At 43.1% G+C, this 27,424-nt stretch overlaps 1 protein-coding gene and 1 long non-coding RNA gene across 2 annotated transcripts in view; one reads left to right on the top strand and one right to left on the bottom strand.

Moving 5' to 3' along the window:
• Window positions 1–27,424, top strand: part of SAMD12 (sterile alpha motif domain containing 12) — a 639,318-nt gene that overhangs the window by 55,475 nt on the left and 556,419 nt on the right. Inside the window, exon 2 of the mRNA XM_056522647.1 lies at window positions 11,915–12,081. Coding sequence (XP_056378622.1) covers window positions 11,915–12,081 — 167 coding nt within the window. The remainder of the gene's footprint in view (window positions 1–11,914; window positions 12,082–27,424) is intronic.
• The window catches only part of LOC130274379 (uncharacterized), a 67,838-nt gene continuing 49,309 nt past the window's right edge, over window positions 8,896–27,424 (bottom strand). Inside the window, exons 2-3 of the long non-coding RNA XR_008844351.1 lie at window positions 18,988–19,084; window positions 8,896–9,228 (exon numbers count right to left, since the gene is read on the bottom strand). This is a non-coding gene — a long non-coding RNA (uncharacterized LOC130274379). The remainder of the gene's footprint in view (window positions 9,229–18,987; window positions 19,085–27,424) is intronic.

The following is a 27,424-nucleotide window of genomic DNA, read 5'->3' as shown; positions in this document are numbered from 1 at the left end:
TGGCAGCTTTGGGGAATCGAGGTAGGTGAGTATTGCCATTCACCTCAGCATACAAGGTGAGGAGCTGCCTCCTTTAAAGGGGTACTCCGCCCCTAGACATCTATCCCCTATCCAAAGGATAGGCTGAGGACCCCTGCGATCTACCTGCTCCATCCAGGATTCGTTTAGAGTGTCAGGTGCAGCACCGGAGGGTCGTGGCGTCACGGCCACGCCCCCTCAAAGGAAGTCTATGGGAGGGGACATGACGTCCAGTCATCTGGCACGGAGCAAAGTTCGCTCCGTGTACTGGATGTCTGGAGTGCCGCAGCTAAGATCGCGGGGTCCCCAGTGTCGGGACCCCGCGATCACACATCTTATCCCCTACCCTTTGGATAGGGGATGAGATGTCTAGGGGTGGAGTACTCCTTTAACTTCCTCCTTTAGAAGAGAGGCAGAAAGTCTGGCAGGGGGCTGGGAAAGAGAATCAAAAACATTTTTTCCAGGGCCTAGTGGCAAATATGGCCCTACTGCTTCTGTTCATAATGTGGTGAAGTGAAATGGTAACATCATGGCTGTTTTTTTTTTTTTTTTTTTTTTCTTCCTAAAGCCGAGGAACGTGCTCTTGATTCACCCAAAGTGCAAGAAAAAGTGCAAACGTGTTACACTAAAAAAACGTGCACAAAGGATGCGGTCTATCGCAAGCCCTTCTCCGATAGTAGAGAGGCCCCCCAACAAACCTTACCCTTCGCCTCCGGACCAAAAGGTACCTGCGAGGTTCCAGGTTCGATGTCCCTTTTTGCCGAAGCTACTAGGGGACCACAAATGCTCCCGGCATCCCCCTTGGCGTTAGCCAAGGTATCTGCCCGCAGAGCCGATAACGGTAGGTACCCTGCCAAAGCAGGAGTACCCGGGGTGTTTGCAGGGATGTGCGGAACCTAATGGCCACACACACCTCCCCTCTGACAGGGTAGTGTATCTTGTGGAGACTGCCTAAGGCCAGGCAATGCATCCTGGGAAAAAAAAAAAAAGCGTATGCAAATTAGCTTTCCTCCAGAAGGAAGAGGACCAGCTACCTCCACTAGGTGGCACTAAAGAGACAGATTTCTTCCTTCTGAAGGATAACTACTTTACCTTTCATGATGGGCAGTAACAGGAGCAGTTTAGTGCCAGGCATCCTTGCACCATAGGGACATGGACTGCCTTCATGTAAGAAAGAGAAAATTAGTACATTATTGGAGTTGTTTTTTTTTAGATCAGCTGATTTCATTATGTGCTTAACCGTGTAAATTCTGCTAATTTTTGTTTTCTGTACGATTGTGTATAGTGATCCCTCAACTTAGAATGGCCTCAGGTTACAATAATTTCAGCACACAATGGTCTTTTTTGGACCATTGTAACCTGAAACCAGACTCATCATACAATGCTACGGACAGTCCAGATTTGTATAACGTGTCAATGGCTGGAAGATCTGACCAATCAGAATGGACATTCACTGGTAAAACCCCTCTATTACTGAAGTGCATCTACTAACTGGCAGTCTGGTAGCGCCCCCTACAGTACAGGGAGGTATTACATGTTCTGTACTACTCTTCACCTGTGCCAGGATTATCTGCTCCTTTTGGACACCAGGTGAGGGAGGCTCCATGTTAGGCTGGGTTCACACTACGTATTGTCCCATACGGGACCGAATACGGCAGGGGAGCTGAAAATTTGCGCTCCTGTATGCGGTCCCGTATGTAATTCATTTCAATGAGCTGACCAGAGTGAAACGCTGACTCCGGTCGGCTCATTTTTGCCTCGTATGCAGTTTTCCCACCGCACCTAAAATCGTGGACACTGTGTGTACTGTACAGGACCCTGAAGAAGCTCCTGTGCTCTACATAGACAGTGATTACAGCTCCCAGCAGATCTTTATTACTTTTATATGTAAGGATTTGCTTTATTTCTATTAGTTATCTACTTATTTTTCTTTAATTATCACTTTTTCCTATTTTTGGATGAAATTTTGTGGCTTCAGAACCAATTAACAGGTTTCCATAGAGTTATGGTCTCAACATACAATGGTCGTCCTGGAACCAATGAATATTGTAACTTGAGAGACCAATGTATAAACTGTAATAGTATGGAAACACTGCAGTTAAGAAGAAGTCTATATGGGCAATGCACTGCATGCAATTGTATAGAACAAGATATTGCTGTGGATATTGCTATTTGGATTCTTCTTACAGCAGCAGCGATACATTGCCGTTTATATTCCCCGCATTGTCCTCTTACTGATGTAACTGCTCCTCACATTGTAAACTATCCATTGCATGTCCTTGTTAGTTGCACCGGCGTTTGGCAAACCCAAGGTCTTGAGGGTTAAAGGGTCCTGTGTACTACTGGGCCGGTAATTGTCTCATTAATTAGACCACATCTTTAAAAAATTGGCTGAATACTAAAGGGAAGGCCGACGCCGCATGTAGCGAGAGGTTGTCTGACCTTACACGGGTACGGAGAAATGGCCATTAATCTTGTATGTTACCACTGAGAAGCTGCACATATACAATAGCATACCGTAATAGAGGTATTTTAGGGTGTCAATAGAGATGAGCAGAATTTCCCAAAATTCATTATCGGTCTGAATCACATTGATTAATACTACAGCTGGTAGCTGGAGTACATTTGCGCAAAAGTGATAACTTCAGCGCACCAACCAGTGGGTTTTGGGTCATTTACTAATATGATCCTGACTCTTTTTTGTTCTCTGATTTTGCGTCCTAATTGTATTGCACGTTTCACATATTTTGCGACAGAAAAAAAAACAAAAAACCAACCAGCGATCCGCAAAAAGCAAAATGTAGGGAAAAATCGCCAATTAGTAAATATCATGGAAAACTACCTGTTAGAGAAAAAAAAACACAAAGAAAACTCCACTCCACTCTTAGTAAATCAGGGCCATTATCATGAAAGCTATTACAATAAGCATTTTAATACAATAAATAAACAGTAAAGAGATATATTTGCTACCCACATAACCATAATAACTTGTATAATACAATAATATTATAAATGTAATTTTATAGTGATGAAAAATGTTAATAATCAAATGGCACAATATGGTGAGGAAGCAGGAGATGAAACGTGCGTCGGGTGTGGCATCAGTAGTTGGTATTTGTATACAGTGACCCCCCCGACCTACAATGGCCCCGACATACAATCATTTCAACATATAATGGCCTCTCAGCGGCCATCGCATGTTGAAGGCAGCATCAACATACGATGCTTTTGTATGTCGGGGTCATCGCATAAACGGCTATCCGGCAGCGCAGACTGCTTCAGCTGCCACCGGATAGCCGTTTACGGTGCCCCGAGTGGTCCGCTGACGATCACTTACCTGTCCTCGAGGCTCCGGCGCGTCCTCTTCGGGATCCTCTGCATCGTCGGCGCTCTTCATCATCGTCATCACGTCGCTGCGCACGCCGTCCCATCATCCAATAGGAGCAGCGTGTGTAGCGACGTGATGGCGGCGACGGAGAGCGAGGATGCCGGGGAAGCAGAGGCCTTACCGGAGCGTCGGGGACACCCCGGGGACACGGTGACAGCGATGGAGGGCGACATCCAGGGCAGCGGTGACAGTCCAGAGCGGCGGGGACACGTGAGTATAACTTCCAATACCAGTGGTCTTCAACCTGCGGACCTCCAGATGTTGCAAAACTACAACTCCCAGCATGCCCGTACAGCCGTTGGCTGTCCGGGCATGCTGGGTGTTGTAGTTTTGCAACATCTGGAGGTCCGCAGGTTGTAGACCACTGTCCTATACTTTACATTGCACGGATTCCTCAACATACGATGGTTTCAACAAACGATGGTCCATTTGGAACGGATTACCATTGTATGTTGAGGGACCACTGTATATCGTATGAACGTGATACCCTGATTACGTGGTCATAGTACTAGTAAAGATTATAGTTGGGTATTTGACCTGGCGAGGTGGCATAGATGGTATAGCACGGGCCCACTGGTAATTGTAGTCCTACCAGAGTCCTTCCTCAGTAGATGAGTTTATCTCATCTACTGAGGAAGGGGTCAGATTAAGCACCCTGAAACACGTCTAGAGCTTCCTATAATCTGAATATAGCACTAAAAAGACAAACTGCTATTCGTCTACAATTTGCATCAAAACCGGCTTTATCCATCAAAAGAGATCCGCCTACTACACCCGATCCTCCGTCTCAGGCATCGGGAATGCTGTCTGCTGAGCTACGAGTTCCTCGCATTTAAATCTCTGGTCTATGTTTGGAAACGCTGACTGCTAAGCCACGAGTTTTTCTGCTGGAGCCTCCTGCCGGAGTCCTATCTCAAGCTGCCTCGTGGGTAACCGTCCCACACAGCACACACAGGGCCTGAGACTGCCTAGAGCTACTCCAGAGCCCGTACTATCACAACTGCCTAGAGCTACTCCAGAGCCTGTACTATCACAACTGCCTAGAGCTACTCCAGAGCCTGTACTATCACAACTGCCTAGAGCTACTCCAGAGCCTGTACTATCACAACTGCCTAGAGCTACTCCAGAGCCTGTACTATCACAACTGCCTAGAGCTACTCCAGAGCCTGTACTATCACAACTGCCTAGAGCTACTCCAGAGCCTGTACTATCACAACTGCCTAGAGCTACTCCAGAGCCTGTACTATCACAACTGCCTAGAGCTACTCCAGAGCCTGTACTATCACAACTGCCTAGAGCTACTCCAGAGCCCGTACTATCACAACTGCCTAGAGCTACTCCAGAGCCTGTACTATCACAACTGCCTAGAGCTACTCCAGAGCCCGTACTATCACAACTGCCTAGAGCTACTCCAGAGCCCGTACTATCACAACTGCCTAGAGCGACTCCAGAGCCCGGACTATCACAACTGCCTAGAGCTACTCCAGAGCCCGTACTATCACAACTGCCTAGAGCGACTCCAGAGCCCGTACTATCACAACTGCCTAGAGCTACTCCAGAGCCTGTACTATCACAACTGCCTAGAGCTACTCCAGAGCCCGTACTATCACAACTGCCTAGAGCTACTCCAGAGCCTGTACTATCACAACTGCCTAGAGCTACTCCAGAGCCTGTACTATCACAACTGCCTAGAGCTACTCCAGAGCCTGTACTATCACAACAGCCGCAGGACTTTACACTCGGTCCGTCGCAGCACAAGACCAGCGGCCGGAGGTCCGGTGAGATACAACATCATAATCTATCCTAGGTGGTTAACTCCGGACATCTGTAGAGACTGTTTAACATATATATTAATAATTTACCATTTAAAGGGGTATTCCAGGAAAAAAACTTTTTATATATATATATATATATATATATATATATATATATATATATATATATATATATATATCAAATGGCTCCAGAAAGTTAAACAGATTTGTAAATTACTTCTATTAAAAAAATCTTAATCCTTTCAATAATTTGCTGAAGTTGAGTTGTTGTTTTCTGTCTGGCAACAGTGCTCTCTGCTGACACCTCTGCTTGTCTCGGGAACTGCACAGAGTAGAAGAGGTTTGCTATGGGGATTTGCTTCTAAACTGGGCGGTTCCCGAGACAGGTGTCATCAGAGAGCACTTAGACAGAAAAGAACAACTCAACTTCAGCAGGTCATAAGTACTGAAAGGATTAAGATTTTTTAATAAAGTAATTTACAAATCTGTTTAACTTTCTGGAGCCAGTTGATATATTACAAAAAAGTTTTTTCCTGGATAACCCCTTTAACATCATATGACGGATCATCAAAATTGTTGGAGTATCAAAATTTGCCGAACTAACAGATAACACTACAACAAAAATGAGTGCTCTAATAGCCAATAGCAGTGTTCTATTTTTACCATTAGGGCCCAATGGTAAATACATATACAAGCAGTGCAATATTCAATAAATTTTAACATACATTCATTTTAGTGTTTTATCTTTTTCCATGCATGTTTTATTTATGCATTGATTGTTCAATAATATTGTAATACATTTTCTGCATATTTTTCAAACAAACTGTTTCCAATTAATTTCATTGTGCACCATCTGGTATGGTAAGATCCTTGAGGTGTGGTTAATACATTCTATTTTATACTCCTTTATCTTGGTCGGACCGGCCTTTAACCACATATACCTCGGATCTTTGGATGTGAGCTGCACACATCACTTGTTTTCAAAAGTCAAAGCCTGGTAAGCACAAATACAGGGGAGAAGTCTAGTCAAGTCAGTCAAGTGTCAATTACTCAAGTCAGCGTGGGATGCATAAATTAGTCTACTACAAGTCCCAGAGAACCAACAAGTCCACTGAGCATCTCCTTGGGCCTGAACTCAGCTGTAAATACTTTTTAACATCTGTTTGCCTCAGTAACGGGCCATTGTTCTGTAACTTTGCATCGGAGTGATTATTTACCCCGCACCTGGCCCAGGAACCAGCCGCCATACCTCGGGTGGTGTAGAGGATAACCACGCCCTGGTGTCATGAACACATAGGATTTATACCACCTGTCCTAAGGGTTAACAACATCTGCCCTTCCAACACCCTCACCACATAGTCCCACTTGCGGCACTCCGCCTCAAATTAAAGCCCAATAGACTTCTATGGGATTCCGCACTCCCATTCACACTTCTGAATTTCCACTTGCAGAATTCCGCCTTAAATGAAAACCTAAAACACTTCTATGGGATTCCGCACTCCCAATCACACTTCTGAATTTCTGCTAGTGGAATTCCGCAAGCAGAAATTCAAAAGTGTCAATGGGAGTGCCGAAACCCTTAGAAGTCTAGGGGCTTTAAATTGAGGAGGAATTCCGCAAGCAGTAATTCTGCCGTGTGAATAGACCCTAAGGCTAGACTTCATTCTGTCGAATCTCCAGACAGAAAATTTCTGCCTGGAGATTCCGAGTGCGGCGCTAGGACCGCGCAGACATTGCAGTCCCCAATAGACTGCAATGTGTTCCGTGAGTATTTCCACCTGAAGAATGAGAAGTCACCGAATGGTAGACAATCTGGGTACAGGGGAACCTACTCTATACAAGTTGGGGGTCAAGAGGCATTAATAACTTAGCAAAAGAACCAATGATCAGAATAAATAATGTAAAACTTATCTTTTATTAAATAAAGTAAAAACATTATATACTATAAGTGTCAAAGATGGTTGGTGAAAAAATATACCCCATATAGATAAGCATACAGTGAACTGTCCCAATCAAATAGAATCATACAAATGTTTATGCACAGTGTGGGCGAACTAATACAAAACACACTATTACCATTACACACTATGGACTTTGTCTCCTTGGCTAGTATTTTGTTCTAACCATACATTTACATTTACATGTGTTTATAATATTGTCTTAATAAATTGGCCCTAGGACAGTGCAATTTATCTATCACATATCTAATATGGCACTATGGCTCTTAGGGCTATAGTGCAGCGGTCCTCATTGAGCATTACTCTCTAGGAGCAGTTCCTATGCTTGTTGCACCAGCTAAGGTGGTACCATTAACCCCTTGCATTATCATATGCCTACTGTTGCTTTGCTTTTATGAGTTATCTGATTATCTCTATTTTTGCATTCCCTGATGAGCCTGCAGGAACTAGGCAGGTGAAATGCGTTGGAATGGAATTGGAAATTGTGTTTTTAACGGCACATTGTTTGATCACTTGTTACATGTTTCTGGGACTATAGACACATAGGCTCTGACTCTGGAGTGTTTTCTACATTCATAATACTGTCTCTATCCTACCTGTTGTTTTATCCTTCACTTAGGATAGGGGAGGGACCGGCACCATGGTTGAGGCCACCCTGTTAAGGAGGTGGGTCCCTCAAAAGGAGGGGACAGAGGGACGGGTGTCTTTAGTAATAGAGGGCACATAATCCCCTCCCCCCCTTATTTTTCCACTTTATCCCTGCCTAAAAAAATATTAAGGGAAGTTTTACATCTATTTACCTTCCCACAGCTATATTAAGGAAACATTTACCTGTATCCATCTATATCTCTAAGGAAGCACTCCAGAGTCTATCTTTATTAGTGTTGCATGTTTTTTATTCATTGGTGACACGTTTTTGTTGTTTCTTTTTGGGGTATATTTTTTCACCAACCATCTTTGACATTTATAGTATATCATTTTTTTTACTTTATTTAATCAAAGTTACGTTTTACATTTATTATTCTGATCAGAGGTTCTTTTGCTCGGTGATTTGCACCTGAAGAATGAGCAACGCCATTCTCCAGGTGGAAATTTTAAAGCGGATTTTCTGTTCACAAATTCCACTTTAAAAATTCCAGAGCGTGAATTTGTAAACTGAAAACCCATTCACTATACAATACATTTAAGTAGGCGGAATGTCTGCCTGTAATTTCAAAGCGGAATTGCAGGAGGCAATTGCGAAGTGTGAACCTAGCTTAACTCTTTTACCTATTTAAAAATAGTCATTACAAAAAGCCTGTTATACAGATGTAGCAGAGCACAGTTTGTTATTAAAGGGGTACTCCGGCGCTTAGACATATTATCCCCTATCCAAAGGATAGGGGATAAGATGCAAGATCGCGGGGGTCCCGCCGATGGGGACCCAGTGATCTTGCACGCCGCATGCCGTTAAAATCAGCTGTCACGCCCCCTCCCATAGGCTTGCATTGAGGGGGGCGGAGCGTGACATCACACAGGGCGGAGCCTTGACATCACAACGCTCCGGCCCCGTGATCGAACACACTCCAGGGACTGATTTTAATGGGGTGCGGCGTGCAAGATCACTGGGTTCCCAGCGGCTGGACCCCCCCGCAATCAGGCATCTTATCCCCTATCCTTTGGATAGGGGATAATATGTCTAAGTGCCGGAGTACCCCTTTAAACTGTTCAATAAATCTGCCTGCATAAAACCAGCTCTGCTACATCTGCACCTCCCTTCGCTGTTAAGTTTATCTCAGTATTTTACTCAGTATTTAGTATGCTATCAATCCTTTCTATCTAGGAAGAGGTGGCCTGTTCTTCAGTGTGAGGACTGGCAGGAAGGCCAGAATAATATCTCCCCGCACCATCACCGCTTTATCTCACATATCTTCAGTTTGGAGACTCTTCAGACACATTTACATAAGTGTGAGCGATGTTATCGGCTGGTATTATGCTGCAGTGTTAGAAGCGTTGCGTCCCATGTTTAGATGAAGTGATTATGGGGCTGATGTGGTATCGCGCCTTCTTCATGTTTTCTTCTCTTCTTCCTGCTGTTTGAATGCTGAACCTAAAAAAAAAAAATATTAAAATACAGATCATTTCTACAAACCTTATATGTATTATACTGAATAGTTTTGCAAGCAGTGTAGGAATTAAAGGGGTACTCTGGTGAAAACCATTTTTTTTAAATCAACTGGTGCCAGAACGTTAAACAGACTTCTATTTAAAAATCTTAATCCTTCCAGTACTTATCAGCTGCTGTATGCTCCACAGGAAGTTATTTTCTTTTTGAATTTTTTTTCCATAGTGCTCTCTGCTGACACCTCTGTCCATGTCAGGAACTGTCCAGAGCAGAATAGGTTTGCTATGGGGATTTGCTTCTACTCTGGACAGTTCCTGAAATGGACAGATGTGTCAGCAGAGAGCACTGTGGTCAGACAGAAAAGAACTTCCTCTTTCAAAATTTCTGAAATGGAAGCGACCTTGCACAGTTGCAAAAAACAAAAACGAAAAAGAAAACCCAAAACATTGAGATTGTGGCAGTCTCTTGGTTTTATCTCAAGTCGTGAATAACCAAGATTTGCCATGTAGCTGCGGTATAAATATATTGCATTAAAAAAATCAGACTTGTAAAACTGCTTAGTTCTGTTCCCTGTCCTGTCACATAAAGGAAAAACCAATCACTGGCCCAGTGGTGACCTGCAAAGCGGGAACTTATGTGTCAGCATAGAGAACAAGCAGGCAATGATACTGGAGACTGGCAATGGCTAAGGATCGGTGACAGCTGAGAATATGCTGTTTATTTTTATTATTAAATATTTCTCTGGAATGCCCAACTAGGCCATGTTGCTAAATTTTCCAGATGAACATTCTGCAGACTGCAGGCACTGGAAGAACATGCCGACTCTAGGACCGCTCGGAAATGTGCCATCTCCATAGACGGCAATGAATTTTTGAGCGGATTCAACAAATCGACATGTTGATTCTCTCTGTTGGGACTGAAAATAATGGACTCTGCTGCAACTGCATTTTTCCGCCAAATTCCACCATGTAAACATGGCCTTAAAGTGGTATTCAAGCTTGTAAAAAGTATATTTGTATGATTGCAGGGGGTCTGACCACTGGGACCTCCTCGATCTCCAGAACAGGGCCTGACTCCAGCCCCCACCTTCCATGACTATCTAGTATCGGCACTGACGACCCACTCATACATTCACCACCTGCAGCACTGTCCCATCTTAGTTGGCGATTGGCTCAGCAGGCCGTCACTGCCAAGATTAGTACGTCTCGAAGGGGCGGGGGCCGGAGTACCCAGGGGTGAGAATCTTGCCCTGTTTGTTCTGGAGATTTCTCATAACGTGTACTGTAGATTATTGAAGTTTCTTTTATTATTAAAAAGGCCTCTTAGAAATGAAAACTAGAATCTGATTGTTTGGTTCAGGCAACTACTTCATTGTTCCACTGTCCTTCCTGAATTCCAGATTGTCATTAAATCATAGTTGAAGTACAATGCCACAGTCTGTAACCATGCAACTTGTATTTCCTTATGGTCTGCTGCCAGATTTAACAAAACCTATAGGCCGGATAAGCAATAGCCACATGTTCTAAAGTTATGCGATTGATAAGGACTTTAGGCCAAATGCGGCATGCAGGCTACAACTTATCATTCCCCTATTGGTAAAATACAAACAAAAATTAGCATTGCCTATATCCTTGAGACCATACGTTGACACCGGGAGGTCTGGAAAAAGCTAGACTTATATAGGGAGCTTATTATAATAAAACAACATATATACTAGAATGTAAGTAAATGAGTTGAACCTAAAGGGGTTGTACAGCAGAAGAAACAACCTGTGTATGCAGTCAAAAAGTATAATAAAGCAGCTCCTCCCTCTCTCCCTGGTAGATGTGACGTCACACAGAGGTCCCATCCCTGCTACCCTCTTTCCTCCTGTTTGCTAAGGAGAGACCAGTAATATGAAGGGGGAGCTCATAATACTGCTCATTATATTATAAGGCAAAATAAAGCGTTTATCAATCACCCTTGTTTCTGACAGAACAGGCTCATTGCTGTCTTTATCTGAGAAAGTTTTTGATCAGTAATATGAGCTCCTCCTCTTCACATCATTGGTCTCACCCTGAGAAAACTGGAAGGGAAGGGGGGGACAGACTGCTTTCAGAGAGTGTGACAGGGCATCACAGCTACAGGCCAAACAGCTCAGCTGATAATGGAACATCTAGGGTCAGGTCCTCAGGCTTCATGAAACCACAGAAAATATGTGTGCTAGGACACTACATATGTAAATATATGTGCTGTATATATGACTCTCATAGTCCGAATATATTTACCTATATCTGTCACAGAGCATATATGTGTGTACCTATATATACTGTGTGTGTTTATACATACTTTTATGATTCCAGTATGGCTATGACTTGCAAATTCCCCTCTTTACCCTGACAGATGTAGCCAGAAGTTTTAGAATGTTTTGGAATAAAAAAATATGTGCTTTGGGGGAGAGGTTGTACCACCTAAGTCCTTTAATCTGTTCCTTTTGTACATATAACAATGTTTTACAGTCTAAGTCTAAACAAGTAAGGAAATCCATAGTGGTTTTGATTAGTTTATCGACGGACAAATATAAAATGTTCTCTGACTTGCACTTTTGTTTTGAATAAAGTTTAGTTTCCCCCCCCCCCTAAAATTTCAAAGGTTTTGCTTTCCCTTAGCTGTTTTATTTCATGTCTTCTAGCTATTCATCGCAATCGGAACTCCAATAATATCGACCACTCTGCCAGCACGGACAACATCAACCTGAACCTCCAGGGAGAGCACGCCGACTCGCCCTCTGTTAAGGACACTTCAAAAGTTCCAGAACCCAAAGGGACACCCAAGAAACTGCAGACAGATGCACCCAAGGTAATAGGGAGCCGGGGCCCAGGAGTGATGTTAAAACAAATCATTTAATTAGAGGCGAGTGTTTGTTCTGTAAACACGACGGGCGCCCATGATTAGAATGCAAAGCGGAACCAGGAGTCCTGAGGTGAAAATAATTAGAGAAGAAAAATAGAGTGCGGTAGAGAATCGGGGCTGCCAATGTCTACGGAATGTCTAATCGCTCTTCAGTCACTGCCTGCTGTCTTACTTTGCCGTCTTGAATATGGCTTGTTACATAATAAGTCTATTTTTTTTTAACAAATCAGTATTAAAATAGTTGGGTGGATTTATTACTATGTAGGAAGCAATGTATCGTCTCACTATTTATTAAAGTTGGATCAGTTGCTTGGAAAATTCTACATAGTCAAACTTACTTGCATTGGAGTAGTGAATATAGAATTTCTTTGATGTTAAATGTGGCCGCCATCAGGGCGGTAAAGGACCAAATACACATTTGGGATTTCACAAACTTGTTAGCCACCAGTTACTGCAAATAAACTACCGTATTTTTCACCCTATAGGACGCACCGGCATATAAGACGCACACAATTTTAATGGTGCAAAATCTAGAAAAAAAAGATTCTGAACCCAACAGTGATCTTCAACCTGCGGACCTCCAGATGTTGCAAAACTTCACCGCGGCGGTCCCGAACAGCCCGACTGAGCAACCGGGTTAGTGTCACTTTCCCTTCAGACGCGGTGGTCAGCTTTGATCGCCGCGTCTGAAGGGTTAATACAGGGCATCACCGCGATCGGTGATGTCCTGTATTAGCAGCGGATCCCGGCCGTTGATGGCCGCAGGGACCGCCGCGATAGGTGTGTGTACTCGTATAAGACGCACTTTTTCTTCCCCAAAACTGGGGGGAAAAAGTTGGTGCGTCTTATACGGCGAAAAATACGGTACAAAGAGTAGAGGAGTAACTATAAGGGGTGCTGAGGTAGCAGTTGCACCAGGGCTCTGGTGCCAAAGTGGGCCCCAAGGCACATCCTCCGCCATAAGAGACCATTGTTATATCTAGAACATGCAGATTTTGAATCAGGGCCCTGAAGCTACAACTTACGTCTCTTAAAAACAGCAGTATTTAATAGGTTGTGGGGTGCAAATCTTGTTCCCAATATGCTGTTATCGATTTCACATACTGTACATGTATAGGCTGTAGAGGTGAGCGAGCCGAGCCCCAGAACCCAGATTCAATGCAAACTTCGGGGAGCTTGGAACTTTTAAACATTGTCAGGTTCGGCTTCTGCAAACCCGCCCATGTTGGGGGTTAGCGCTGTGCTCGCAGGTGACACCACAAGTATAGCTCAGCCCAGCACTAGTTAACTCCTCGGGGGTGGGGGGGGGGGGGGGGGTGGGTAGGGAGGAGGAGTATACATTACACAGTCATCTGTATGGCTGTATAAGGTATACAGTAAAGAGAGTTATACTTACCACCTTGTTGCAGATCCAGCCTGGGAATGACAGTAGGAGTTTTCTTGAGTTGTCTTGTGTGTTTCATCTCTGCTGTTTATTTTCCATTTGAGTCATCCTTCATATGCTCTCCAGTTCCAGTCTCCTAATGGTTATTGATACATGCTTCTATAACTTTCCTACTATTTCAACTGCTGGCTGCTCATCCTCTTCTGCCCTACTATAAGTCCTCGGGTTGTCTTCATCCTCTTCTGCTCTACTATAAGTCCTGGGGGTATCTGAGTACTGTAAACCGTTATTAGGACCCAGGAAAGGAAACTGCTGTTGGTGAAGCCATATTCTGCAGTCTAGTGACCAACCAGAATCCTTACAAACAAAAACCTTTGCACAAGACCACCTCTTTTAGAAGACCACCCCATCATCTAGACCAGATTTCTTGTGCCAAATTTTCAGTTTCACATTTGTGGTGAGCTTGTGGGGATGTAGGGTAGGTAGGGTGTATCTGTGCAGTGATGAAAGGGTGTTTGATTAACCCTTAACTGTCTTGACGCCAGGGTGCGTGTTCTTCCTCTATATATATATATATATATATATATATATATATATATATATATATATATATATATATATATATATATATATATATATATATCTCCTACCGCCACCCTTACCAGGAACGATAGGGAGGAATAAAGGATTGTCCACAACCGGAGGTTTAGTAAACTGGAAATAACTTTACTGCAACTTCTTATGCAGGTGAATAGTAGTAACAGTCTTTACAGAGGACCGGACTTAAGTTGCTCATAGTTGGTTGGGACCTTGTAGGGAAATAAGCTTTGAGGCTTGCTTTACGCTGTTCCACTGAATTTAGGGTTTGGTTTTAGGTTCAGTAGTCACGTAGATTTAGGATTGAGTTTAGTTGAACTCACGGTTTTGTATTCGGCTGAAGTTAGCGGACTTCAGGCCTAAGTTCTCTTGCAGAATTGTACAGAGTGATGCTTTCTCTAGAGATGATCAGGAGCAAGAGAGCGAGGGTTGGATATAGCGCCCTGATATGGCAAGGGGGCAGGCTCATAGCTTATTGGTTCCCACCAACTGTCAGTCCTTTCACAAAGCATTGTGGTACATCATGTGACCCACTCACGTGACCTGGAAGGTCCTTAAGCTTAACCTAACAGCAGGCTTAGTAGTCATGTGACCTAAGGTCCTGGAAGTACTATACATATCCATAAATTATATACATATTATACACACCAAACATATCAAATTAAAGAAGGAAGAGGTGACAAGGGGTTATCCCGCTAGTAGGATCCTACCGGTGCGCAGGAACTTATGCATCTGGGTACTAATAACCTGCATGCGTCGTATGTCTTAGGGGGATTAAACTGGCAGAGTCACTGGTAGAGAAGGATCTGGGTGTACTTGTAGATCACAGACTACAGAATAGCACAATGTCAGGCTGCTGCTTCCAAAGCCAGCAGGATATTGTCATGTATCAAAAGAGGCATGGACTCAAGGGACAGGGACATAATACTCCCCCTTTATAAAGCATTGGTACGGCCTCACCTCGAATATGCTGTTCAGTTTTGGTCGCCTGTTCATAAAAGGGACACTGCGGAGTTGGAAAGGGTGCAGAGACGCGCGACTAAACTAATATGGGGCATGGAACATCTTAGCTATGAGGAGCGATTAAAGGAGTTACAATTGTTTAGTCTTGAGAAGAGACGTTTAAGGGGGGATATGATAAACGTATATAAGTATATAAATGGCCCATACAAAAAATATGGAGAAAAACTGTTCCAGGTTAAACCCCCCCAAAGGACGAGGGGGCACTCCCTCCGTCTGGAGAAGAAAAGGTTTAGTCTAAAGGGGCGACACGCCTTCTTTACCGTGAGGACTGTGAATTTATGGAACGGTCTACCTCAGGAACTGGTCACAGCAGGAACAATTAACAGCTTTAAAACAGGGTTAGATGCATTCCTGGAACAAAAGAACATTAATGCTTATGCAGAATTATAAAACTACATCCCTTTCCCTTATCCCCTTACACCCTTCCCTTCAATCCCCTGGTTGGACTTGATGGACGTATGTCTTTTTTCAACCATACTAACTATGTAACTATGTAACTATGTAACTCGGACTTTGGGGACTTAGCACACAAGGTACAGTACGATGTACGGTACCGGGACACCACACATTCATTATGTATTCTTTGAGGAGACCATCCTTTTAGAAGATCACAATTTTTGTGCTTTGTTTGGTGGTCATCTCAAAGAGGTTTCCCTGTACATCCAATGGACTAGATTAGAGCTTCTTTCTTTTTACTTCTACTGACTACACGACCTTGTATGGGTGACCCCCGCCCTTACGGTTGTGTTATAGAATAATTAAATATAAGTTAATCATTTTTATTGAATTTCAAATTTCATAATTAGTTTACAGTTTCATTGCGTTCCTTTCTCTACAATTATACATCACAATCCTCCCGTATGGAAACTGCTGCGCTAATCAACCGGGCGCCAGGCCCTTGCAGAAATAGAATGCCGAGACCTCTGGTCCACCCTGTAACTATTGTGCCAGCACATTTAATTGGTACACATGTTGTTTGTTTCTTCCAAGCAAGAAAATATACTGATTTTTCTATTTTTGGAACCATGCTGAGACGAAGCGAAAAAAAAAAATCTGCCATCCACCTGTATAAGAATTGATTGATTGAAACCTGCGAGCGTTCCAGCTCCACTGAATTCATTTTTCATATTCAGCTGCAAACCGCATTGTTTCCATAAGTTCCCCAGTCATTTTTTTTGTTCATATGGAAATACCATTTAGCTCGTTCGCTGCCCATGTAAAACAGATAAAATGTCGATGTTCTGCAGTGGTCTCAAATGGCGGCCCTCCAGATGTTGCAAAACTTCAACTCCCAGCATGCCCGGACTACAGCATCTGGAGGGCCACAATTTGAGACCACTGCCTTACATCGATATTTTATCTGCTTTACACTGGCAAAACAGCTGTCCGGGCATGCTGGGGGTTGAAGGTTTGCCCATGTGGGAGTTGAAGTTTTGCAACATCTGGAGGGCCACAGTTTGAGAACACTACCTTACATTGACATTTTATATGCTTTACATAGCAGTGGTTACAAACCGTAGCCCTCTAGATGTTGCAAAACTTTAAAGGGGTACTCCGGTGGAAAACTTTTTTTTTTTTTTATCAACTGGTGCCAGAAAGTTAAAGGAGTAGTCCAGTGGTGAACCCAGTGGTGAACAACTTATCCCCTAAGGATAGCGGATAAGTTTGAGATCGCGGGGGGGGGGGGGGGGGGGGGTCCGACCGCTGGGGCCCCCTGCGATCTCCTGTACGGAGCCCCGACAGCCCGCGGGAAGGGGGCGTGTCGACCTCCGCACGAAGCGGCGGCTGACACGCCCCCTCAATACAACTCTATGGCAGAGCCGAAGCGCTGCCTCCGGCAATCTCCGGCTCTGCTATAGAGATGTATTGAGGGGGCGTGTCGGCCGCCGCTTCGTGCGGGGGTCGACACACGCTATCTGGCCAGAGAGCCTGGCTCCCGTACAGAGAGATCCTAGGGGGCCCCAGCGGTCGGACCCCCCGCGATCTCAAACTTATCCCCTATCCTTAGGATAGGGGATACGTTTTTCACCACTGGACTACCCCTTTAAACAGATTTGTAAATTACTTCTTTTAAAAAATCCTAACCCTTACAGTACTTATTAGCTGCTGAATACTACAGAGGAAATTCTTTTCTTTTTGGAACACAGAGCTCTCTGCTGAATCACGAGCACAGTGCTCTCTGCTGACACCTCTGTCCATTTTAGGAACTGACCATGTTTTCTATGGAGATTTTTTCCTACTCTGGACAGTTCTTAAAATGGACATAGATGTCAGCAGAGAGCACTACTGTGTTCTAAAAAGAAAAGAATTTCCTCTGTAGTATTCAGCAGCTAATAAGTACTGGAAGGATTAAGATTTTTTAATAGAAGTAATTTACAAATCTGTTTAACATTCTGGCACCCATTTTGGCCTTAAGGACGCAGAAAATTTTATTTTTATGTTTTTATTTTTTCCTCCTCGCCTTCAAAAAATAATCACTCTTTTATATTTTCATCCACAGACTAGTATGAGGGCTTGTTTTTTGCGCGACCAGTTGTCCGTTGTAATGCCATCACTCATTTTACAGTAAAATGTATGGCGCAACCAAAAAAATACTATTTGTGTGGGGAAATTAAAAAGAAAACCGCAATTTTGCTAATTTTGGAAGGTTTTGTTTTCACGCCGTACAATTTATGGAAAAAGTGACGTGTCTTCTTCATTCTTTGGGTCAATATGATTAAAATGATACCCATGATAACATACTTTTCTATTACTGTTGCGCTTAAAAAAAATCACAAACTTTTTAACCAAATTAGTACGTTTCAGATCCCCCTATTTTGAAGACCTATAACGTTTTCATTTGCGATCAACAGCCGGGACCTGCTGCGCATGATCCGGGCATCGCTCCGATGCCCGCGGTTATGCTTAGGACGTAAATGTACGTCCTGGTGCGTTAAGTACCATGTCACCAGGACGTACATTTACGGCACAGGTCCTTAAGGGGTTAATATTCATTTGTGTTTAAAGGTTTTTTTTTTCTCTCCTTTTGATCTTTTAAAGGGGTATTCCAGGGGAAAAAAATATTTATATATCAACTGGCTCCAGAAAGTTAAACAGATTTGTAAATTACTTCTATTAAAAAATCTTAATCCTTTCAGTACTTATGAGCTTCTGAAGTTAAGGTTGTTCTTTTCTGTCTAAGTGCTCTCTGATGACACGTGTCTCGGGAACTGCACAGAGTAGAAGAGGTTTGCTATGGGGATTTGCTTCTAAACTGGGCGTTTCCCAAGACACGTGTCATCAGAGAGCACTTAGACAGAAAAGAACAACTCAACTTCAGAAGCTCATAAGTACTGAAAGGATTAAGATTTTTTTTAATAGAAGTAATTTACAAATCTGTTTAACTTTCTTAACCCCTTTAACTATCTACAATCTAAAGGTGAAAGACGTCTAGGCTTATAACCCTGGTTGGCATGCACTTATAGTTAGAGACGAGCGAATTGAAAGTTTTCCACCGGGGTTCCCCTTTAACTCTCAGCCAACGGCTATCTGGGCATGCTGGGAGTTGAAGCTTTGCCAATGTAAAGCAGATAACATGTCTATGTACAGTAGTGGTCTCAATCTGTGGCCCTCCAGATGTTGCAAAACATTTGAAGGTTTGAAGTTTTGCAACATCTGGAGGGCCACAGTTTGAGACCACTGATGTATGGGAATGGCGGAACAATGGAATATTGTCTAATATTATTATTATTATTTTTCTTACTTGGAATTCGCCGACTGATGGTTTGGGATGAGGGACAGACGTATTGAACATGGAAATACTTTAATGGATCCTTGGCGCAGCCAAATATTTATTGAACTTTACTTACGGTAGAAAGAAAATACAAGGACTGGTAATTGTAGCATCTTTTCCTCCACGCTAATGCGCCGCGTTCCTTCGCCATTTCCAGTAATCATCGACTGATTCTGGGAAGTAAACAGACCGCGCCATTAAAGTTTTAAATAAGAGGTTTAGTTTTAATTATAATTATGCATATAAAGTAGCAAACTGTGAATTGAAGAAACTTTATTGCGTACTTCGAGCTTTTTTATTTTTATTTTTTCTATTCCCACGCTGGCCTTTAGTTTTATTGCTTGAGATGCTGTTAATGTGTGGAGTATTGATAATTCCGCGTGAGGTGAAGAAGGCTATAAACCTTTTTATTGCCTTGTTTTTACCTCCAGGTTTTGGTAGAATTAATCATGTTATGGTACAACAGTCAGATAACGTATAGTAAAACCACTCGAAAAGACCAATTGTTTGAGAATACCTTATCCAGGGCCGGCTCCACCTATAGGCAAAATAGGCAGCCGCCTAGAGCGCCCTCTTGATGGGGGCGCCGTTCTGCCCTCTGCAAGAGTGTTATTTCTCCAGGTCCTGACAGCCAGCCCTAAGCTGTCACCCCAGTTACATGAGAAGGGGGTTTGTTACAGTGTGTCACCCCAGTAGTAAGGAGATTACATGATAAGGAGGATTGTTACATTGTGTCACCCCAGTAGTAAGGTGATTACATGAGGAGGAGGTTTGTTACAGTGCATCACCCCAGTAGTAAGGAGATTACATGAGGAGCAGGTTTGTTACAGTGTGTCACCCCAGTAGTAAGGTGATTACATGAGGAGGAGGTTTGTTACAGTGCGTCACCCCAGTAGTAAGGAGATTACATGAGGAGCAGGTTTGTTACAGTGTGTCACCCCAGTAGTTAGGAGATTGTATGAGAAGGAGGATTGTTACAGTGTGTCACCCCAGTAGTAAGGAGATTACATGAGGAGGAGGTTTGTTACAGTGTGTCACCCCAGTAGTAAGGAGATTACATGAGGAGGAGGTTTGTTACAGTGTGTCACCCCAGTAGTAAGGAGATTACATGAGGAGGAGGTTTTTACAGTGTGTCATCCCAGTAGTAAGGTGATTACATGAGAAGGAGGATTGTTATAGTGCGTCGCCCCAGTAGTAAGGTGATTACATGAGAAGTGGGTTTGTTACAGTGTGTCACCCTAGTAGTAAGGTAATTACATGAGGAGGGGGTTTGTTATAGTGTGTCACGCCAGTAGTAAGGAGATTACATGAGGAGGGGGTTTGTTACAGTGTGTCACCCCAGTAGTAAGGTAATTACATGAGGAGGGGGTTTGTTATAGTGTGTCACCCCAGTAGTAAGGAGATTACATGAGGAGGGGGTTTGTTACAGTGTGTCACCCCAGTAGTAAGGAGATTACATGAGGAGTAGTGTTGCTCGCGAATATTCGCAATTCGAATATTATTCGCGAATATCGCATATTCGCGAATTCGCGAATTTCGCGAATATAGCGCTATATATTCGTAATTACGAATATTTTTTTATTTTTTTTTTTATTTATTTTTTTTTTCTTCACAGTACACATCACAGTGATCACCCCTCTCTGCTTCCAGCTTGTGTGGTGTAAAGAAGGCTGTAATACTACTGTGTGAGACTGGCGCGCGAAAATTCGCATATGCGAAAATTAGCATATGCTATTTTTCGCATATGCTAATTTTCGCATGCGCGTATTTTCGCATACGCGAAAATAAAACGAGGATATAACGAATATGTGAATATTCGCGAATATATGACGAATATTCATTCATATATTCGCGAATATTCGCGAATTCGAATATGGCCTATGCCGCTCAACACTAATGAGGAGGAGGTTTGTTACAGTGTGTCATCTCAGTAGTAAGGAGATTACATGAGGAGGAGGTTTGTTACAGTGTGTCACCCCAGTAGTAAGGTGATTACATGAGGAGGAGGTTTGTTACAGTGTGTCACCCCAGTAGTAAGCAGATTGCATGAGGAGGAGGTTTGTTACAGTGTGTCACCCCAGTAGTAAGCAGATTACATGAGGAGGGGGGTTGTTACAGTGTGTCACCCCAGTAGTAAGCAGATTACATGAGGAGGAGGTTTGTTACAGTGTGTCACTCCAGTAGTAAGCAGATTACATGAGGAGGGGGGTTGTTACAGTGTGTCACCCCAGTAGCAAGGTGGGGCGTGGCAATGGGAGGAGTCAAGGGGGCAGTAAAAGTAGCCTTTACCTAGGGTGGCAAAAATCCTTGCACCAGCCCTGACTTTACCAAGACTAGAATTACAGTTCCACATTTATTCTTCCATACTATGCATTCTTCAAGAAGATTACGTACCCTACCTGCCAATTTTGGGTGATTGTCTCGTAGAGGTTCCACTGTAGTGATGAGTAGACAAATGTCAATTAAGTTCACCTAAGGACATGGCGGAGGAGAGATATATAGTTACATAGTTTAAAAGGTAAAAAAAAGACAAGAGTCCATCAAGTTCAACCAATATCCCTATTGTTTCCCTACTGTGTTGATCCAGAGAAAGAGAAAAATCCCCCATGAAGCTGATGCCAATTTCCCCATGAGAGAAGAATATGCCAGAATAAATCCCTGGATCAATGTTTGATCCCCATAAGTCTTGTCTCCATAACCTGTAATATTATATTTTTCCTAGAAAAACATCCAAGCCCCCCCCCCCCCCCCCTTGAACTTATTTATTGAGTCAGACATCACAACATCATGTGGCAGAGTTCCATAGTCTCACTGCTCTTACTGTAAAGAATCTCTGTCTGTGATGATGGTGGAACCTTCTTTCCTCTAGATGTAGAGGATGCCCCCCTTGTCATGGCTCCCAGCCTAGGTATGAAAAGATCACTAAAGAGATCTCTGTACTGTCCATTCATATACAGTAGAATCTCCCTATAGCGGGCACTCACAGGGAATTAAAAAGTGTCCGCTAATGAGAGATGTCCCTTATTGGGAAAAAGGCTCAAAATTCTTCCTAATTAACAGAATACTGTCCTGTACTCACTGCAGAGTGTAATTACATAGAAAACAGTAGAATCTCCTAGTGCTGTTTAATCGCCCCATATCCCTCCCCCGTATCATGTCATCCCCCTTTATACCCTGTGCCACCTTATTCCCCCATGCCTTGTGCCAAATTATCCCCCCCTTACCCCCTGTGCCACATCACTTACCCTTGGTCCACCCTGTGCCATTTCATTCCCCCTTCATTACACTCTGATTCCATTTATCACCCCCTCTTTATGAGGTGGTACAGGGGGATAAAGGGGGAAAAAATGGCACAGGAGGTGGAAAAGAGGGGGTGATGAATTTGCACAGAAGGTAATAAAGGGGGAATGAGATAGCACTGGTGGTGGGGGGGGGGGTCAAGAGGAAACGATGTAGCACAGGGTGTAATAAAGGGGGGATGATTTGGCACAGGGGAAATAAAGTGGTACAGGGGAGGGGGGGGGATCAGGGAAGGAGGGGGGCGAATGATGTGACCGACGCATGTACAGAAGCAGGAGAGTAGTGTTTAACCCCTTAAGGACTCAGGATTTTTCAGTTTTTGCACTTTTGTTTTTTCCTCCTTACCTTTTAAAAATCATGACCCTTTCTATTTTCCACCTAAAAATCCATATTATGGCTTATTTTTTGTATCGCCAATTCTACTTTGCAGTGACATTAGTCATTTTACCCAAAAATGCACGGCGAAACGGAAAAAAAATCATTGTGCGACAAAATCGAAGAAAAAACGCCATTTTGTAAATTTTGGGGGCTACCGTTTCTACGCAGTGCATATTTTGGTAAAAATGACACCTTATCATTATTCTGTAGGTCCATACGGTTAAAATGATCCCCTACTTATATAGGTTTGATTTTGTCGCACATCTGGAAAAAATCATAACTACATGCAGGAAAATTTATACGTTTAAAAATGTCCTCTTCTGACCCCTATAACTTTTTTATTTTTCCATGTACAGGGCGGTATGAGGGCTCATTTTTTGCGCTGTGATCTGAAGTTTTTATCGGTATGATTTTTGTTTTGATCGGACTTTTTGATCACTTTTTATTCATTTTTTTAATGGTATAAAAAGTGACCAAAAATGAGCTTTTTTTGACTTTGGAATTTTTTTGTGCGTACGCCATTGATCGTGCAGTTTAATTTATTCTATATTTTTATAGTTCGGACATTTACGCACGCGGCGATACCACCTATGTTTATTTATTTTTTTTTTAGACTTTTTTTTTTTATGGGAAAAGGGGGGTGATTCAAACTATTATTAGGGAAGGGGTTAAATGACCTTTATTAACACTTTTTTTTAACTTTTTTTTTGCAGTGTTATAGGTCCCATAGGGACCTATAACGCTGCACACACTGATCTCTCATCCTGATCACAGGCGTGTATTAACACGCCTGTGATCAGCATTATCGGCGCTTGACTGCTCCTGCCTGGATCTCAGGCACGGAGCAGTCATTCGCCAATCGGACACCGAGGAGGCAGGTAAGGGCCCTCCCGGTGTCCTGTAAGCTGTTCGGGACGCCGTGATTTCACCGCGGCGGTCCCGAACAGCAGCCGGGTCACTTTCACTTTCACTTTAGAAGCGGCGGTCAGCTTTGACCGCCGCTTCTAAAGGGTTAATACTGCACAGCGCCGATCGTGGCGATGTGTGGTATTAGCCGCGGGTCCCGGCCGTTGATGAGCGCCGGGACCGACGCGATATGATGCGGGATCGCGGCGCAATCCCGCTTCATATCGCGGGAGCCGGCGCAGGACGTAAATATACGTCCTGCGTCGTTAAGGGGCTAAACATCAGTCTTCTGCTTTTGTGCTGGGGGTTCTGCCGGGGGGGGGGGGTGCAGCAAGGGTCTGGACCCCTTGCTCGGATATTGTCTGTATACCCTGACAGCGAACCTGTGTACAAGGTAGGGCCGGCACATAAGCCTGGATGTCCCCTATTGGATGTGTCCGCGTCCGCTTTTGGGAATGTCCCCTATTTGGAGGGGGCAAATACTTTAAGTCTTATGGGACTCTGCTGGGGAAATAAAAACTGTCCCCTATTGGGAGGTGTCCACTAAGGAAGATTTCACTGTCTTTGTACATTGTGATCAGATCGCCCCTAAGACGTCTTTTCTCCAAACTAAATAACCCCAAGCTTGATAACCTGTCTTGGTCCTGTAATCCTCCCATACCACCAATAATCTTTGTCGCCCTCCTCTGCACCCTCTCCAGTTCAGCCATGTCCCTCCTATACACGGACGCCCAAAACTGGACACAATACTCCATATGAGGTCTGACTAATGATTTATACAGAGGAAAAACTGTGTTCCTGTCCTGAGCAGGAGAAAATCCCCATAGCAAACATATGCTGCTCCTGACAGTTCCTAAAATGGAATGGGAATACCCTTTTAATTTGACTCAAGAATTCTATATGCCAACTTAAGTGTTAATTTTATTTTGTTCACATATAACAAATGTTATTTTATGCAAACTAATGGGAATAAAGAATGTTTAGAATTTGGTAAAAAAAAACAACAACAATTTGTTGCCACTGAAGATTTTACTTTCTTTTCTCAAGATGGAAGAATCGCCCCCTTATCTTTTGAGGAGGTTGTACATTGAAAGGCTAGTCACTATATTTGTAGTATGTGCCATGTATATACTTCAAGTGTACCTGTTGCTTAAAGGGGTATTCCAGCTTTAGACATTTTATCCCCTATCCAAAGGATAGGGGATAAGATGTCTGATCACGGGGGGCCCGCAGCTGGGTCCCCCTGCGATCTCCCTGCAACACCCGCATTATGTGCGGAGCTGCGTCTCCAGGCTCGGAAACCAGAAGTTTTTGGGACTGGAGATGTGACGTAACGCCACGCCCCATTGTGATGTCATGTCACACCCCCTCCCTTCATTACATCATGAGGGGGCGGAGCTATTACATCTCAAGCTCCCGGCGTTGGCTCCAGCGTTCGGAACAGTTTGTTCCAAATGCTGAGCAGCGGAGTACCCCTTTAATGGTTACCTAGTGCTATGTATTGTGATCAGTCTTTAGCGACCTGTTGGTATACATTGGGGTTACTAAATGTTAAGAGCTGGAACCAGCATGAGAGAGAAGAAAAACTCCACACACTCTTTAACCATGCCCCCGCTCCAGTGCCATGGCCGCTCCGGTGTTCCCTGCCGAGCGATGCCGTCACATACATTGTACATCCTAATGGTTACTAGTGTTGAGCGGCATAGGCCATATTCGAATTCGCGAATAATCGCGAATATATGGACGAATATTCGTCATATATTCGCGAATATTCGCATATTCGCTATATTCTCGTTTTATTTTCGCGTATGCGAAAATTAACATATGTGAATATTCGCATATGCGAAAATTAGCATATGCTAATTTTCGTATATGCGAATTTCCGCACGCCAGTCTCACACAGTAGTATTAGAGCCTTCATTACACCACACAAGCTGGAAGCAGAGAGGGATGATCACTGTGATGTGTACTGTGAAGAAAAAAAAAAAAACTAATATTCGTAATTACGAATATATAGCGCTATATTCGCGAAATTCGCGAATTCGCGAATATGCGATATTCGCAAATAATATTCGAATTGCGAATATTCGCGAGCAACACTAATGGTTACCAAGTGTTATATTCTGCGGTTGATTTAGTGACCTACAGTATAAGTTGTGTTTAGCTATTGTTTAACCAGTATTCCACCAACATAGATTCACTCGGCACTGCTGTGATTAATGCACCTGTGTTCAAACACTTATGCCGTCTTCTAGATCTCACCTTCCTGGTTAATCGGGTTGTGCACGCTGTCTAATAATTGGCAGTCCACAAATGTAATCCGAAAGTACAAGAAAACAGTGCACTCACCACACGATAGGATGCTTCAGTGAAGGGTTAACAGATCCTCATAACATCAAGTGCTGTGCAGACAAGGATCGGTGCAGGGGTGTCTCATAGGGCTTCTTGTACTTTCGGATTACAATTGTTTAAAGGGTAACTCTCATTAAAACAAATTTTTGCTATTGCACTCCTTATGGTAAATAAAAAATATTTCTATATATATACTTTGTTTAAAAAAATGAAGTTTTCTATGTTTTATTTGTGCTTTAAAAAGCTCAAGAGCATATTTTCCCCATCTTATACACAGACTTTGGACCGAAGTCCAAACACAGGAAGTGCAGCCTGGAGTGCTGAGGGGGGGGGGGGGGGTCCAGCCTTATCCAATCATAGCTCCTCTCACACTTAACTGCCATATGCTGTTGGTTGGACACACCCCCTCAGCACTGCAGGCTGCACTTCCTGTGTTTGGACTTTGGTCCAAAGTCTGTGTATAAGATGGGGGGAAATGTGCTCTTGAGCTTTTTTAAGCACAAATAAAACATAGAAAACTTCATTTTTTTTTAAACAAAGTATATTAGAAATATTTTTTATTTACCATAAGGAGTGCAATAGAAACAATTAGTTTTAATCAGAGTGACCATTTAACTAGTGCTACGTACTACATACTATGGTAAGTATCTAGTGACTTATACCTTAAATTAATGGTTACCTATTATCCAGGACACATTTTCACATGACGCAGCTGCCGATCACTGGCCTTCAATATCAGGTGAAGACTTCCAGGAAGGGAGTAGGGTTCAATGGCGCTGACCAGGAGCAAGCATGTCAGGTAGGATAAAAAGGTTTATTGGATAAAAGAATGCAACGAGCTTCACAGCGCTTGCAGTGATGAAACCGCGCAAGCATGGTGAAACCCGTTGCATTCTTTTATCCAATAAACCTTTTCATCCTACCTGACATGCTTGCTCCTGGTCAGCGCCATTGAACCCTACTCCCTTCCTGGAAGTCTTCACCTGATATTGATCGTTTGGTCGGGGTGGCTGCAGACCCGGTTCTATTGCTCATTCACGCTGACCATTGTTGTGCGTGAGTCCTCACAAACTCCTATGGTAAGAGTTCCTAGTTACATTGGTGGATTACCTATAGGCGGTGCGCTCTTCCCTTTTGTTTTAGATCACTGGCCTTAGCCGGCTTATCTTGCATGTGACCACTGAGGCCATTCATTCCCACACAGTACCCTGATTTTCTGTATATTATTTTGGATGCAATCTTAATTTGTTCTTAGTTGTATTTGACTGTCAAATACATTATTGTACATTTTGAAAAAAGTTAATTTTTTAGTATTTTTCTTTATAATTTTTTCATATTTTCATAAAGGTTAACACATTTACTGTTTTTGGCACTGACATATTTATTTTGTATAATTGCTAATATTGGTAAATCATTCACAAAGACGTATTTAAACTAATGATTATCGGCTATTACTAAGATTATGGTAAATGAACCTTAGCGTCAAGTGATGCGCTTCTAATATTCATCTCCGAGGTATATACATATGTATTGAATGGGGCTCCAGTAATAGAGAAAACTCTCCTTTTATCTTGAAA

Source organism: Hyla sarda, chromosome 5 (genome assembly GCF_029499605.1).
Source record: "Hyla sarda isolate aHylSar1 chromosome 5, aHylSar1.hap1, whole genome shotgun sequence".
NCBI lineage: Eukaryota > Metazoa > Chordata > Amphibia > Anura > Hylidae > Hyla > Hyla sarda.
Note: the sequence above shows the minus strand (reverse complement) of the source record. Positions and strands in the feature narration are given on the sequence as shown.